General features: G+C 36.6%; 4 protein-coding genes across 5 annotated transcripts; 3 read left to right on the forward strand and 1 right to left on the reverse strand.

Annotated features, from left to right (window-relative positions):
- On the forward strand, positions 1-1,640 carry LOC105180484 (uncharacterized oxidoreductase YmfI-like). The gene is made up of 2 exons (XM_025299783.1): positions 1-1,120; positions 1,473-1,640. The coding sequence occupies exons 1-2, from the start codon at positions 1,014-1,016 to the stop codon at positions 1,624-1,626; spliced, it is 261 nt and encodes an 86-aa protein (XP_025155568.1). The 5' UTR covers positions 1-1,013; the 3' UTR covers positions 1,627-1,640.
- Positions 1,482-2,908, reverse strand: LOC105192684 (deoxynucleotidyltransferase terminal-interacting protein 2). Its single transcript, XM_011156970.3, has 2 exons — positions 2,717-2,908; positions 1,482-2,485 (listed from the first exon to the last, which is right to left on the reverse strand). Exons 1-2 carry the CDS (start codon positions 2,817-2,819, stop codon positions 1,815-1,817), a joined length of 774 nt encoding a protein of 257 aa, XP_011155272.1. The 5' UTR covers positions 2,820-2,908; the 3' UTR covers positions 1,482-1,814.
- Positions 2,909-3,782: 874 nt separating this feature from the next.
- On the forward strand, positions 3,783-5,143 carry LOC105192687 (estradiol 17-beta-dehydrogenase 8). Its single transcript, XM_011156972.3, has 4 exons — positions 3,783-3,959; positions 4,196-4,312; positions 4,393-4,768; positions 4,849-5,143. Exons 1-4 carry the CDS (start codon positions 3,920-3,922, stop codon positions 5,063-5,065), a joined length of 750 nt encoding a protein of 249 aa, XP_011155274.1. The 5' UTR covers positions 3,783-3,919; the 3' UTR covers positions 5,066-5,143.
- Positions 5,144-7,134: 1,991 nt separating this feature from the next.
- LOC105180485 (nose resistant to fluoxetine protein 6) lies at positions 7,135-15,227 on the forward strand. Of its 2 annotated transcripts, none has more exons than XM_025299782.1 (13): positions 7,135-7,955; positions 9,338-9,561; positions 9,636-9,820; positions 11,532-11,743; positions 11,984-12,178; positions 12,251-12,344; positions 12,644-12,941; positions 13,250-13,329; positions 13,406-13,501; positions 13,676-13,805; positions 13,989-14,163; positions 14,307-14,427; positions 14,919-15,007. In XM_025299782.1, exons 1-13 carry the CDS (start codon positions 7,562-7,564, stop codon positions 14,944-14,946), a joined length of 2,232 nt encoding a protein of 743 aa, XP_025155567.1. In that variant the 5' UTR covers positions 7,135-7,561; the 3' UTR covers positions 14,947-15,007. The 2 variants fall into 2 exon arrangements, with proteins under 2 accessions (XP_025155567.1, XP_025155566.1); XM_025299781.1 differs by having other exon boundaries at positions 7,157-7,955; positions 14,307-14,449; positions 14,919-15,227.
- Positions 15,228-15,906: the final 679 nt, after the last annotated feature.

Raw genomic sequence — 15,906 nt, forward strand, 5'->3', positions numbered from 1 at the left:
AGCGTGACGATTAAATATAATTAACTTTGATATTGTTGAATCAGAGCGTGTTCGACATAAATGTTGTGTTGTAATAGATATTATAATATCTATTTTTCAATCACACGCGCGCGTATTGCAGACGCTGGAAGCGGTATCGGAAGGGCGGTGTGTCGTGTTTTAGCCCGAGAAGGCGCCAAAGTTGTCGCAACCGATCGGGATGATAAGAAGATTCAGGTAACTGTAAACGCTTTGGAAGGTCTTTTAAGGTTCATTACTATTAATCAACGTCTTAACGTGTATTAAAACCAGTATTACATAAAATCCGAAATCTCATTCGTAATTTCCTCATTTGTTATTCGTCGAGAATATAATACCGGCTTCAATCTTTACGCAAGATGTTTCGCAACGCTTGTCGTCCGTAAACAGTTCAATGAGGAATAAGTCAATATGTAATAGCTGATCAGTTCAAAATATATAGCAAAATATTTTAATAATTATTGCGCTAACAATGTTTCTAATATAAGATAATAACGTAATTTTCAATATAAGATAATTATTGCATTTCTGTAAACATATTTTTACTAATTGATGTCTGATTACAAGTTTAATCGATAGCATATGTAATCACTACATGCAATCGTATATCTATAATTGTTGAAAAATGGATAATTCTCGTATTCAAGTTATGCATAACATTTTAATACTTTATATAATGTAGTATAATCTTTCAGTAGCATATAACCGACAGTAGTATATGCAGTAGTAGATAGTAGTACATATATGTAGTAGTAGATGTAGTATAACCGATATAACGGACAAATACATTTCAGTAACATATGTTTGCGTTATATAATTAGAATTTCGTGTGAGCAGGAAATTACAACTAATATGTATGTTGCAAGCAACTTACATGTTACCTGTTACCTGTTTGTTACATTTCGATATATCCCCACGACAATTCAACCATCATGTATATTTCTGTTTGATAAATACATTTACACAATTTTATCATAGGTACGGACCATGTTGCTATGAATATGCAAGTCATTAAGCGGGAAAGTATTCAAACAACTTTTAAAAATGTCATAAAACAATTCTCAAAGCTTCCTAACAACATCGTGAATTCTACAGGCGTTGTGTTAGTAGATAACCTTATAAATTGTAGCAACGAGGATTTTGATAACGTAATCAATGTTAATTTAAGAGGTACTGTCTTGGTTATGCAAACTGCTATCAAAATGATGCAACAAGAGGCAAATGCACCAAAAAATTCTTCAATTGTGAATATCAGTTCAATTCTTGCCACACGAACATTTCCTAAGATGGGCATTTTTAGTGTATCATAAGTTGGAGTAATAGCTTTAACCAAGGCTGCTTGCTCAGAGTATGAAACGTATATATTCAAAATATGTACTTATATATGTATTAACAAATAATTTATTTAAAATTGTCCTTTTGTTTGTAAAACATCTATATCATTGTTTATACAGATTTGGAATCCGAGTTAATGCAGTATTGCCTGGCCCTATAGACACTCCCATGTTCGCTGTTTTATCAGGTAAGAAGAAAGAGATACTAATAAAACAAGCAGCACTAGCAAGAATAGGAAAGCTGCAAGAAGTGGCAGAGGTAACTGCATTTTAAGCATCTGACAGGAGTTCCTATATGAGTGGAGCAAGTGTTGAAATTACTGGAGGGCTGTATATGTGAATATTTTGATTTGATTTTTACTTATTTAAATGTATACATATTGCTGTAAACAAGTTTCCAATTGTTGTGCATTGTACATCTCTCAAATACAGAAAATATATTTTATATGTAATCACAATAAGTTACTTCTTCTTTCCTTTCAATTTCTTCGCATGTTTATGCGCTTTATAGTGGGTCTTTTTCTTTTCTTCAATAATCTCTTTGTATTTACGTTTATTATACTTTGTGAATTCAGCATCAGCCATAAGCTCATCAACAATTGTTTGTTTACGCTCCTTCTTTGTAAGACGTGATGAATAATAATCCATTGGTGAGTCCACAATTTTGCCAATTTGAAAATGTTTTGGCAATGCTTTTCTATCATTCTTCTTGTAGAAATGTTTTGGATCTAATGCTGATCTCATTTGTAACACCTCAAGATCGTGTTTTATCTCTGGTGTTACATAAGGTGTGTGCATATTAAACCATCCCGCACCTGTTCCAGCCTTTCGCCTTTCGTGTCGTTTACGAGCTTGTAATTGGCGTTTGCTCAATTCATAAGGAGGTACAAACCGTAATTTTTCAAAATTAGGTGTAATAATACTTTTCTTCATTATCTCATCTACTGGATTTATTTCTTTCTTTATACAAATTGTATCTTCTGTCGGTTCTGTTATTTTTGAAGATCTCCAGTCCATGTAGGCTTCAAACTCCACAAGATCAATGTCTTCATTATAAACAAATTTCTGTTTCTTTGGTTCCTCCGTTATAATGCCGAGATAGTCTGCATCATATATCCTCATAGAGTCAATATCTAATGATGAAAGACAAACTTTAATCGTGCAATTTGTAATACAGCTACCAATTATTCAATTATTATCAATTATTATCAATTATTCAACAGATAACGTTACATGTATATATAAATTCTTTTTCATATCATAAATAAAACGATAAAACTAGAGATGTTTAGCTTTATTAAGCCAAACAAGCTAACCTCTATTTCACAAAGATTAAAAAAAGCAATGCACATATATATAATTACCAGACTCTTTTTTCTTTTCAATTTCCAAATTATTATCATGGTTTCTTTCTACCTCAATGTAATTGGATTTATTGCCTGCAGTATCTAATATAAAAATATCCATTGTAAATATCTATCCGATCGCGTATTTTGTACCCCGTTTATCACCGTCGACACACGTGACAATAGGCCTGTTCGTTTTTGGTCTGCTCTTTGTAGCTGCACTGCTGAACTAGTGCAATAAGCTAAAGTGAGGAAACCTATATTTGTCTCACTTTAACTTATTGCACCAGTTCAACAGTGCAGCTACAAAGAACAGACCATTGGTCTGTTCCTTTTAGCTGCACTGCGGAACTAGTGTAATAAGTTAGAATGAGAGAAAACTATATTTTTTCTCACTTTAACTTATTGCACCAGTTCAGTAGTGCAGCTAAAAAGAACAGACCACATTTGTCTGCATTGCTGAACTGGTGCAACAAGTTGAAATGAGAAAACCTACGTTTGTCTCACTTTAACTTAATCAGCAGTGCAAACAAAACGAACAGGCCTCATGTGAAAAGTCTGTTTTTTAACTACACTGAACTAATGTATGTACATACATACACTCACAGAACTTAAAAAGAAGAAGATATATAGTTGAGAGTCGATGGGAGAAAAAGAAAAAGAGAACTAGTGCAGATTAGTGCAGCCAGTTCAACAGTAGAAAACAAACTTAAGGCTGGATTCACACTGCGTCCTACATCTGACACATAATATATGATATCCAATAGGAGAACAGCCTCTCAAACTTAAAGGTCATTCTACAATACGTGTCGTAAGTGTTACGTCCTGGACAAGCATAGAACATGCAATGTCTAGATTTGCTTGGTTTACTTCGGATCAGCGCTATTCTTGTCCAAATCTTTATTATTTGAATCTGTTGCCTTTAAGGCTCATCTACATTAGTTGTAAGAGTAAGGCTGTAAGGCTGTAACGTTCGGAAAAGCTGTACGATCATTGGACATCATGTGTCGCGTCGCGCATCGCGTTGGTCTGCAAGAGCCTTAAGAGTTTTGATTCCGAGAGGCTGGTAAATTATGATTTGAGTCTCGGCTAAAATCAGCTTTTTAATTCTAAAATGCAGAACGAAGATAACATGATATTTCTTAAAGCATTGGTAGAGTATTGACCACAACGTACAATATTATTTCATTAAACTTAAACTAAAAAAAACATTATTACAACATGTTAAAACTTGTAACTGGAAAACTGGCATTTGTTACTGGTTCGTAATTTAAATTTAGGTCGTTTCGAAAATGATTCTTAGAAATATATATATATATATATATATATATGAGGTACAAAAGATATTAAATATAACTTATGTTCTCTATTGAACAAAATCACGCGTACATAAATAAACGGTTGGTGTTGATTTACTATTACACGTAAAACGTGTGATGTAAAGATAAATTTTATATAATTATTTACTTGTGTACTTTATTGTTATCTCGATTGCAGGTGCTGGAAGCGGTATCGGAAGAGAAGCATGTCGAGTTTTAGCTCGAGAAGGAGCCAAAGTTGTTGCGACTGATCAGAATATCAAGACTGCTCAAGAAACTGTGAACACTTTGGAAGGTTCTCTATTAATTAATTATCGATAAGATATGTATCATTCAACCATTACTTTATTATGTATAGAACTTGTTATGTTACAGGCGATGGACATATTGCATTATATGTACAGGTCACTAATGAAGAAAGTATTCAGGCTGCGTTTAAAAATGTTACGAAGCAATTTTTAAAACCACCTACTATCATTGTTAATGCAGCGGGCATTGTGCGAGATAATTTCCTAGTAAAACTCACTGTAGATGATTTTGATGATGTGCTCAATGTTAATTTGAAGGGTACCTTCATGGTCATGCAAACTGCTGTCAAAGCAATGATAGAAGCAAATACAACAAAAGATTCATCAATTATCAATGTGAGTTCTATTATTGGTAAGCTTGGAAACATTGGACAGACTAATTATAGTGCATCAAAAGCTGGAGTAATAAGTATGACCAAGTGCGCTTGTATGGAACTCGGAAAGTATGTATCTGATATTAGTTAATTCATTTAAAACATTTAATATTCATGAGAGATTCATTTATCTAATCTATATTTTACAGATTAGGAATTAGAGTGAATGCAATATTGCCTGGTTTTATAGAGACTCCTATGATCGCAGGTATACCAGATAATGTAAAAGAGATGTTTATAAAGAAAATACCTTTACAAAGAATGGGAAAACCACAAGAGGTGGCAGAAGTCATAGCATTTCTGGCTTCTGACAGAAGTTCCTACGTAAATGGTACATCTATTGAAATCACTGGAGGGATGAATTAAATCTGTAAAATTTTACTGTATCAGATATTTACAAATATTTGAATCTATAGATTTATAAAAAACGTATAATATATTACATATCAATATTTTTTAATGTTTTTATAATCATATATGTACATATACACACATATATATATATGTATGTATGTATGTGTGTATGTATATTTTGTCTATATAGCCATGTATATAAATACATATGTTTATGTAAAAAGAAAATTGAACGAAAAAAAATAAATTTTATTTAATTAAACTTTGATATCATATACTACCACAAACATAGACAAAGCATTTGTTTTAATTATATTTTGCATTATTTGTTACCCTGTGAATATATATAATTACGTGTGATTATATAAAGACAAAATTAAAATATATGTAATCTTGTTTTCTTGGGAAATGTACATCGATTTCGCGTATTATAACAATATGTTTATTACACATAAAAGGTACAAAAATAAAAAAAATAATTTGCAGCTTTCACATTCTTTTTGAATTGTTATAGCAATATATGTAACAATAACTAAAAATTATTCTAAATGTAGTTTAAGTTAAGAGATGTAGTTAAGAGGAAGGGAGAGAGAGGGAGAGGGAGAGAGAGAAAGTTTCAATTTGACAGGATAGGAAGCAATCGTGTGAATAGTATTATAATTACGACTCACTAGAAATGATTTATTAAGCTTAACTTTCATCACGTGTATATACAGTAACCTCGCATTAGTACGATAGCAATTTGTTAAGGCCTTTACATGTAAAAAATTCGTAATCGTAACCACAAGGCTGTAGCCATAAAATCTATTACCCATTTCTAATATCCCAATGCACAAAACTTCAACCTAATAAACGGAGTCTGAAATATTATATGTATATATATATATACATATATATTCGCATATATAATCTGAACAGCGGAATAAAATAAAGCGCAACAGTTCCCGATATCTGTCCACGTTTACAAAAAACATCTCTAATAAACGATATTACCGCCAAATAAAATAAAGGGTGTCCCAAAATTCACGCAAAATTTGAATTTTGCGCCATTTGTGCGGTAAAGTGTTGCCAGTGAAAAAAAAAAGATAGCGTGACAGCTGACAGTTCAGGGTTTTTAAACTGACCACGCACAGCGAAGAGAGTTCGTTGAATGGATTATGGAACAACAACAAGTGGATGCTGATTTTTCGAACAAAATCATCTTCAGCGATGAGACTCATTTTCATCTTGATGGCATGGTTAATCGCAACAAAATTGTCGCATTTGGGGTTCAGAAAATCCACGAGTGATTGTTGAGAAACAAATGCATCGCACAACGTGTCACCGTTTGGTGCGGATTTTGGGCTGGAGGCATCATCATCGGACCATTCTTCGGAAGAAAATGCGGCTGGTCAGGCAATAACAGGTTAATGGTGCTCGCTATCGCGACGTGATAATCAAGTTTTTTGTGCCTAAATTATAGCAAGATATGGATGTGGACGACATGTGGCTTCAACAAGACGGTGCCACATGCCATACAGCCCGAGAAACAATTCAATTACTGCATGAGTCATTTCCTGGTCGTGTAATTTCCCGTTTTTGGCCGCCCAGATCATGCGATTTAACGCCGTTGGACTTTTTTCTTTGGGGTTTCTTTTGAAGTCTAAGGTTTATGCCAACTGCAAACCCACGACCACTCACGCCTTGACGGAGGAAATTGAGCGCTGTATCAACGAAATTCAGCCACATTTATGCAAAACGGTCATGGAAAATTTCAACAAAAGAGTGCATATGTGCCAGCAAAGCCGTGGAGGCCATTTACCCGATATGCTATTCCATACATAACCCTATATACATACATAACACTGTATACTTTATGAATCAATAAAAAATTTACAATCTTTAATTAATAAACCTGTGTTTTCTATCAAAATTACTTCTTGCGTGAATTTTGGGACACTCTTTATAAGTCATTTTGCTGCTTTCCTAGTGATTAATTATAAGACGTTAATTGTAAAATTTCAACGTGATGGAAATTTTGCGATTACGTATACTTTTAGATGCATTATTCAATTTGATTACACGTTGGAAATTTTCCACTTTACGCTTACGGATTTTCTGCATGTAAAGGTCTTTACTCTCCGGCGAATGGACGCGCTCGTGAAACCGACATGCACTTAAAGTGGGAGATAGCAGCTAGAATATATATACATTCGCTCGTATACACACAGTATCTTTACAACCATCGTCCTCATCGTCAATCATTTCCGATCATACGCGGAAAATAGCAAATTTCAAAGATATCTCGTGAAAATTACTGGCTACAAACTTTAATCACTCTCACTTTTATTTCTTATCTTATTTTAATTTGCATTCAAGTTTGATTGAGTAAATGTCTTTAGTCTCACTTGAAATATTCTCAAACGTTTGCGAAACATTTTTTTTTAAGAGCCTTTCTGAAAATAAGTATAAATTATTGAATGATAAAGCTCTTCATACCTTCCTGACAAGAAACATTGTTTTGTGAAAATGACATGGTATAAATTTATTCTGTGCTTGTCGCTGTTGCACCGATTTTCGATTTGTTTGCACGTAAATTCAATTGCGCTGTCCTCGCAAGATCTTCCGGCTCTAGAAGATTTCGTTACTGCAAATGTTCAGAAGAATTTTACCGAACAGTTCATCCGTGTTGAAACCAGACCTGAATTTCCATCGAGAAGCACCAGTGCGTTAAACAGCACCGAAGAAGCTAACAACGAACACTGGAGTCTTGATCGAGTTTTAAAAATCTGGGATCCAATCGCCATCTCGCGTATTTGGCAGAACGAGACTTACCAGGATGCCGGCATTTCACTATCCTGCGGTGAAGATTTTACTCGTTATATGACAGGTGTATCGAGAAATACGATCTGGGCTTTGAAAAGTGAGTGATGTGATGACAATTTATAATAATTTAGAATGCTTTGTCAATTATAATTATGAATCAAGAACTAACTATCGAGGCGCAACAAATGGCACAGTGAATCATAAAAAATGTTTCGAATATTTTACACTATCTATATATAGATCTACACATAAATAAATGTTGCAACGCGCGTTTGTTTCGGACGGTTCTCTCGTTGTCACTCACACACACACACACACACACACACACACACACACACACACACACACACACACAGAGAGAGAAGCGTATAATTACCAATTAACGTGTTTACAGATATAACTTAGAGAGAGAGAGAGAGAGAGAGAGAGAGAGAGAGAGAGAGAGAGAGAGAGAGAGAGAGAGAGAGAGAGAGAGAGAGAGAGAGAGAGAGAATTTCAGTTTTGAGAAAATTATATTCCTTTTCATTTTGCATTATTATATTTATGTTTTCATCGCACATATATGATATATAACATATATATGATAATATTATATTCCAATAAATACCATACAAGTAACAGTAGTATAATATCAATGTCAATTTCCCACTCAACAATACAATGTTGTTATATATAATACGTGTTATATAGCAATAATATTAGAGGAAAATTATAACATATTGATGTTATGTTACTATTACTTGATATTCAATGGGCTATAATCACTGTTACGTGTATGTGTACGTGTTACAATTCACTACTTTCGTCACATTTACTTTTTAATTTTGTATACTTTCATCACATTTGTTTATAATTTGTTCTTTTCACTGGCTAATTCCAGGCCAATAACATAATGTAGTAAATAAAGAGACTATAACGCAATTGCTGCTTGTGCCGTGCCATTTTTTTATAAAAGGAAGTAACAGAGTAAGAAAGAGGAAATTTTTCTAATGAACTCGTATAAAATACCGGAAATGTTGAACATCGCTAATTTTGTGGCGTAACTAATGTACCCATAATATCGGTTGAACGTAACAAATTGACGTTACATAAATGATACAAAGAGAGGAAAAACTTTCTTTCGAAAGTTCTTTTAAAGGGTGTCTGGCGTATCTCAATCATGTAATTGAACTTAACTATATCCCGTCGTTACCTGTATCGTTACACATATTACGGCTCAGAGTATTTAACAAACTCTACAAACGAATATTCTCACGTGTAAATCAGTTTCACATTTTAGTCAAATTCAGTACAATTTAATCGGTCCTGTCATTCTCATTCGCGTCTTTTTTTAAATACTTCAAATCTTTTACTTCTTTACTTTCATATTTGACGTAGTTTTCTAATTATAGATACATACAATTGGTTGTTAATATGATTATCGCCGTGCGATAAATTCGTGTCCGTATAAAATTCTAGACACGAGTTTCCGTTTTCCAGTGATGGACGCGGATGGCAAGCGCACGTGGGGCACATTTTCCGGTAACATATATTGGCTCGGAGACGCGGCTCAATGTTACAAAATGGAAAATGAATTTGCGGAATGGCAAAGGGATGGGAGACTCCAGCGAAACGAAGAATTACCGCCCTTTCGCGTCAATATGAACTCCGTCAGTTTCGCCCTTCGCATTCCTCACGAATCAGCATTAAACGGGATAATCGGCGTAAAATTTTTACAATTTCGTCAAAACTCGAAGTATAATCTGAATAGATTTAATATAAAACGTTTATTTGTCAGGCTCGCAACATCACGCTTGGATTATGCCTGCCAATAACATGCAACACAAGGGACGTCGAGAGACTTTTATATTTTATACAAATTCAATTTAATTCTGACTTTCCTTTAAGGATTATTATCGACCACGTACGAAATCTTTCGATGGGATATACATTTTGGGAGGACACGACATTTTATATCTTACTGTACGTCAATATCACATACTTCATATTATCTTGTGAAAGCTTAGGAAAGTCTCATGAACTGATCTTCCCCGCGTTACGCATACTGCGCAACCAATCAATCATGCCAATAATTATCTTGGCAGGAGTAAGTCGGAAGTGCGAAACGTCTCCGAATGGTTACGCGATACGCGTTATGCGACAAATATTAGTCCATGGAAAACAATTTTCGTCCTTTCATCTCTATTAAAAAAATTGGCAATTCGCATATCTCACGCAGTTGATTGTTGCTTAACAACTTTGAAAATACATTATGCATAAAAAATAAAGAAATTATTTCCGGACCACGAAAGATAAGCAAAATTCAACGGATTGTAAGTTCTGTAATAACTGGCAATATTTTTGGACATATGTTGATAATATGTTTTTAGACACATTTTTGAACATGGAGCTTTATGATTAATTTTCACAAGGTCACATGTAAATGCAAGGCCGCCCAAATATTTAAGAAAGCCTGCCGACTTTTCGTTACAACGCTTAAACAATCAACTGCATGAAAAAAAGTTGCAACGCTTAAACAAACAATTACATACAAATCAGACTTACATAATTTAAAAGTCAAACCTCTTTCCTTAATTTGTGCATATGCAAATTTCAAAGCGATTCTTTCGCACTTATTTCGCAGAGTTCAACTTCAAACTAAAAGTATAAAAATTCTGGAAGATGGGGATGGAAGACGAGGTTGAATATTAAACAATCGCTATTTCTCATTTAAATCGATGTACCTTAGCAACGGAGGATAATATATAACTTTTGGTTTGTAGCTGCACTGCTTAACTGGTGCAATAAGCTAGAGTGAGAAAACCTCTATATTTGTCTCACTTTAACTTATCGCATCAGTTCAACAGTGCAGCTACAAAGAACAGAACCACTTGATACGCTTGAAAAGTAAAGATTTCAAGTTTTAATACGGTTCTTGAATCACGGTTCGCTTTCTTTCGCCTTTCTTGTCGAGGTTACGGCTGGTTAAATCGTGCCTATCGCTGCATTCGGCAAAAAAAACTGCTTACTAAGCACTCGGTGATTGTCACTCCCGATTGGTTTGTTTGCTACTAAAGAACCGTCAAAAATCTAAAAGAATACTCGGCTCTTAGATAATAATCATCAAGCGTTTAGCAAGCAGCTTTTTCTGCTGAACACGGCCCGTGTTTTCGTATAAGGGAAAGTGTGTCTGATGATTCTTACCACTTCCATGTTTGTCAATATAGTGGCGGCTCATAGCGGAGACATTGGAACTAAAAGTCGGGGTCACCTTTCAGTAGCTAAGACACAAACCTCTCTTAACCGACACACTCTCCTCTCCCTCACTTAGCCGAGACTCAAACCCCTTTAGCGAACAGGTCCTGCTAAAACTCCGTTAGACGGCGCCACACAGGCCGTTAGCCGACAAGTGCACGTTTAAAAATTAATATCTTCAAAATTAAGATGATTTATATTTATGTAACATTGCAAAAATTAATCAAGCTCTATTTTCAGAAATACGTCTGAAAACTAGTTATTTGATATGCTGTAAAATATTTTCTCCGTCCTTCCGTTATTATCCGTTTTAAAAAAGTCACTACCCATTAAATTCTGCTCATCTTGTGAGTGAATGAGAAGTAATTCTTTAACTCTTGTTGTGTGTATCAGTGTATCAATGTATACAAAATATGTGCGATTAATGTGTATGTTGCAGAATTTCCTTCATCGTGGTACTTGTGCTCACACTCATCGGTACTTGTTACGATGTTACACTACGTTATAAAATCTTACGTAGGGGTGAGGAGGAGGAGGAGAACAGCGACGGTAACGCAGTCACGTTGTCAACACTGAAATCAAACAAGAAGCTCGATCGCAAAGTTACCATTTCGAAATTATGGGCTGTTAAGACTCACAACGGTTCCTTGGGTAATATCCTTCGTATATATATATATATATATATATATATATTATTTTCTGCAACATTTTTTCGCAATATCGATCGCAAGTATAAATAACACAAGTAAAATATAAATGTACGCCCTTTGCATCTCTTTGTTGTTTTGCGCAATCGTTGCTGTTATCAACGCGTTCTTATATATTAATCGGAAAGCGAATCAAACATACGAAACGCGTAATTCTAATTGTAACTGTAACAATTCTTTGCAGATATTCGCAATTCGAATAGTATGCCGAAACCTTGCTCGGAAGCTTTGCTGTCCTTCAGTCTACTCGTCAATATATTCAAACTTTGCAGTCTGGACGTTGGTGTGGATACTTTAGCGCCGATACATGGCTTGAGATTTTATTCCATGCTCTGGGTGATACTGACGCACACGTGCTTAATATTCAACGAAATCTCAGGTTTGATGCATGAGCAACATAGAGAACAATGATGCATTATTCTATCATAATGCATCTTCGTTCTTGTCGTAGAAAACAAGACATTCCGGGACAGAGCGGAGAAACACATTCTCTATCATACCGTCGGTAACAGCATATATTCCGTAGATACGTTCTTCTTCATCAGGTATGCGCATGACTTATTATCTCCAAGTGATTAATTAGTGGATGTACTAGAGATGATAGAGTAAATAAACTTTGAAATATCGTAGAAATGAAAATATATAAACTTATGATGAAAATATAAAGGGGAACGCGGCGCCAGATATAACCTAACCTGATATTTTCTTTATTCTTTATTATTTTAACACACACACACATATATATATATATATATATATTAGAAAAATAGAAAAAAGATATATGACGCGATACATGTAGGCGCGGTCGGGGAAAAATAAGAAAAAAAATTAATTTCTGTTTTAGCGGATGCTTGGTGACATTTCTCTATTATCGCGCTATGGCGAACAAGAGGTTACGGGAGAGACGGGTGACGCAGGGATGTCGGGGTCAGATTCTGCAATATTTGGCCATGATGTTGTACAGATATTTTCGCTTGACTCCGATTTACTTGCTGGTGATCGGCCTGGTCCAGGTGTCGATGAAATGGTATCACGATCATTCCATGATTGAATTATCCACGGCACTGGACTACGAGACCTGTGGGAAGTTCTGGTGGCGGAACGCTCTGTATATAAATACCTTTTACAGTGTGGCCGAACGAGTAAGGACAACTCCGCACGATTTAAAGCGTCGATTTTTGCCCGCTGTCTCAAAAATACACTTTCGTTTTGGTTGCTCTATTAAGATGATACACCGACGGGCCTGTCGGTGTATTTGTTACGAATGCAAATATTTTCGAGAGCATCGCGACTTGAAATATCTCAAATACTCTTTTGAACATCAGACGTACGCGCGCGCGCACGCATTTCATATGTTTAAGTGTTCATGATTCACATTACAGAAGTATCGATTAATCGATACTTCTCTAATCAGTACATTTTCGAATATCGAATTGCTCGTTTTGCACAGTGCATCTCCTGGAGTTGGTACCTTGCGAACGACACACAATTTTACACCGTAGGCACGATCATCCTGCTAATCGGAGCGAAGTAAGTTAGCCGATTGGACACAAGGGTGGACGATAAAAATGCGAGTGTCGATTATCCAATCGATTTTTCTTCGCAGCTTTCTACCGGCGGCCGCAGTTATCATCGCTTTCTTTTTGATCGGCTCGTGGGTCACGACGGCGATAATTACTTTGCATGCTGGACACGTGCCAAGGTGAGCACACAGCGCACGCGCGCGCACGCACACACACACACACACACACACACACAGGTCGTAATGTGTCCATGTGCACGTCACATCGTCTACCTTTAAAACGTATTTTACGCCAATTATGCGCATCGGGCGTGTAGGCGAGAAGCTGCATAAAATAGATAATTGCATCCCTAGCATCCAGGATCCGTTCGCTCACTATGAGAGCCTGTACGACAAGCCGTGGACGAGAATAGGACCGTATCTCATAGGAATAGTCACTGGTTGGTACCTCTTCAGGATCAACTGCAAAGCGGATATGAAGAAAGTAAGCTTCCCGTAACTGCTACTCTTGACGCACAGATTTATATTTATTTAAGCGACGACACACATACCCTTATGCAAGCGCGCACGTGCTTAAATTATTACTCTGCAATTCACGATACGCAATCGATAGATGTCGATCGATGATTTGACACGCTTGATCGATTCGTCATCTTTGTGGCTGCAGGTTGTTGTTGCATTCGGTTGGCCTCTCTCCTTGGTTATCATGATATGTATAGTGTATGGATTGCACGAAGCTAACTTTGGACCGACATTATCCGTGCTCTACACAACGCTCTCACATTCCGCCTGGGCGATGTGTCTGGCGTGGATCCTGATCGCCTGCGTTACCGATCACGGTGGTGAGTGTTACATGTTTGGATGTAGAAAAGCTTTCTCTGCGTATCCATTAATTCGGATACGCAGACAAGTAATGGACAATACGCGTCGGAGACCGCGCGAATGTAAAGGTGTAAAGTAAAAGTCGATGTCGGGATTGTTTCAGGTGCGGTGAATCGTGTACTCTCCTGGAAATACATGTATCCGCTCTCGAGATTGACGTATTGCGTCTATCTAGTGCATCCCATGCTCATAAGAGTTTTCATTCTACAGAGCGGACGTTCGTGGTATCTCTCGATCAGTTCCTTGGTATTTCTTTGCGTTTCATCATGAATATACAAGTCCCCGAATATACTATTCGGGGACTTGTTTAACACTTCTGTGTACCAACGGTTAATTTTCCGTTACCTACCTGTGTGTGCACAAGAGTTGTCCGTGGATACCGCTAGATCCCGGCTCACAGCACTCACTTGGCGGTGGACACATTCCTCAGAGTTATGCCAGTTAATATTCCGGACAATATTTTTTCGCTTATGCAAAATTGGACATTGTTAAATGTCAACGAGTTTTGTCAACGACTGTATTTTTTCGCACACCTTGACGTATATTCTGCGCGAAAGAAAGATCACAAATTAAAAAATGTTAATCGTTCAGATGGGAATATTGTATTAAGAAGAAAAGTTCAAACTCTCTCGTTAAAACGAGATGTAAATTAAAACCGGAATGATAACTTACGCTTGGAGACTCTTACGTTGGCTAATCTCGATGTAACTTACAGGCGGTGCTATTTTTGGGGAATGTGGTGACATCATACGCCGTGTCGCTGTTCCTCAGTCTGTTATTCGAGGCACCCATGGTATCTCTGTTAAGAATACTGCACCCCTTGAGAGAGTGGAAGCAGCTGTAATTCACTTTTGCATCATCAATATGAAGCACCAAGAAGAAGATAGGGAAATGAAGAAAGATCAAAAGAGTACCGTGCATACATGTGCATGCAAAAATATATATTATATTCAGCTTTTGTACATTGATAAAATAGATAAAATAGATATCTATGTTTCCAACGACAATTCAACGCAAAAATCACTCAATAGTGATATTTCCATTTGCGTGCAGCCTCTCGCGCCGCTTATTATGCGGAGGTGATACCCCGCGCTCCAGTCATTCAGCACCTGGAGGGGTCTTTTTTAACAATTGTTTTTTTCGTGACGCAGCATCCTCCGCAAGAATACACGAGGGACGCATGAGCGCGTGCAAAGTTATCGGCGTAAGATTCCCGTGAGAGAAGAAATAATATTTCTCTCAGCATGACCGAACATCCAATGATAGTCTGTCAAAAGATTGGCGTACGGAGAAGGCGTACGTCCTCTAATTGTATGAAATTTCACGACGAAACTTGTGAGCTCCGTCGTTAATCCGGCACGAACTCATGCGAAACGACGCTGAAAGTTTTGCAATTCATTATCCTAAACGGCACCGACTCGCACCGCATCCTGCTGCAGGTAACTAATTCGGCGCGCGGACGGATGCGCAAGTGATTTCGCGGTCGATTCGTCGGGTGTGTTAAAATAATTGGCGAGAAGCAGTATGTAAGTGTATATGAAGTTGCGTTTCTGTATAATCAACGAACATGTACATGATGGATCATCGAATCGGCGCGTACTTCACGATACGACCGAGTTTCTTCTCGACTGAGAATAATACAGCATAATAGAATATTGCGCCACGTTGCCCAAGCTGGCGCGACAGCAATGTTTCTTTGTTGA

The sequence above is a fragment of the Harpegnathos saltator genome, unplaced genomic scaffold (genome assembly GCF_003227715.2).
Source record: "Harpegnathos saltator strain DR-91 unplaced genomic scaffold, Hsal_v8.6 scaffold293, whole genome shotgun sequence".
NCBI classification, from domain to species: Eukaryota; Metazoa; Arthropoda; class Insecta; order Hymenoptera; family Formicidae; genus Harpegnathos; species Harpegnathos saltator.

What these genes read in the sequence shown, in the direction of transcription:
- LOC105180484 (XM_025299783.1), top strand. Translation starts at nt 1,014, where the DNA reads ATGAATATGCAAGTCATTAAGCGGGAAAGTATTCAAACAACTTTTAAA. An exon ending in GTGAATTCTACAGGCGTTGT is followed by an intron (nt 1,121 to 1,472) that starts GTTAGTAGATAA and finishes TTGTTTATACAG; the next exon opens with ATTTGGAATCCGAGTTAATG.
- LOC105192684 (XM_011156970.3), bottom strand. Translation starts at nt 2,819, where the DNA reads ATGGATATTTTTATATTAGATACTGCAGGCAATAAATCCAATTACATT. An exon ending in TGAAAAGAAAAAAGAGTCTG is followed by an intron (nt 2,486 to 2,716) that starts GTAATTATATAT and finishes TTTCATCATTAG; the next exon opens with ATATTGACTCTATGAGGATA.
- LOC105192687 (XM_011156972.3), top strand. Translation starts at nt 3,920, where the DNA reads ATGTTAAAACTTGTAACTGGAAAACTGGCATTTGTTACTG. An exon ending in AACTGTGAACACTTTGGAAG is followed by an intron (nt 4,313 to 4,392) that starts GTTCTCTATTAA and finishes GTTATGTTACAG; the next exon opens with GCGATGGACATATTGCATTA. An exon ending in GCTTGTATGGAACTCGGAAA is followed by an intron (nt 4,769 to 4,848) that starts GTATGTATCTGA and finishes TATATTTTACAG; the next exon opens with ATTAGGAATTAGAGTGAATG.
- LOC105180485 (XM_025299781.1), top strand. Translation starts at nt 7,562, where the DNA reads ATGACATGGTATAAATTTATTCTGTGCTTGTCGCTGTTGCACCGATTT. An exon ending in GATACGTTCTTCTTCATCAG is followed by an intron (nt 12,345 to 12,643) that starts GTATGCGCATGA and finishes TTTCTGTTTTAG; the next exon opens with CGGATGCTTGGTGACATTTC. An exon ending in ATCCTGCTAATCGGAGCGAA is followed by an intron (nt 13,330 to 13,405) that starts GTAAGTTAGCCG and finishes TTTTCTTCGCAG; the next exon opens with CTTTCTACCGGCGGCCGCAG.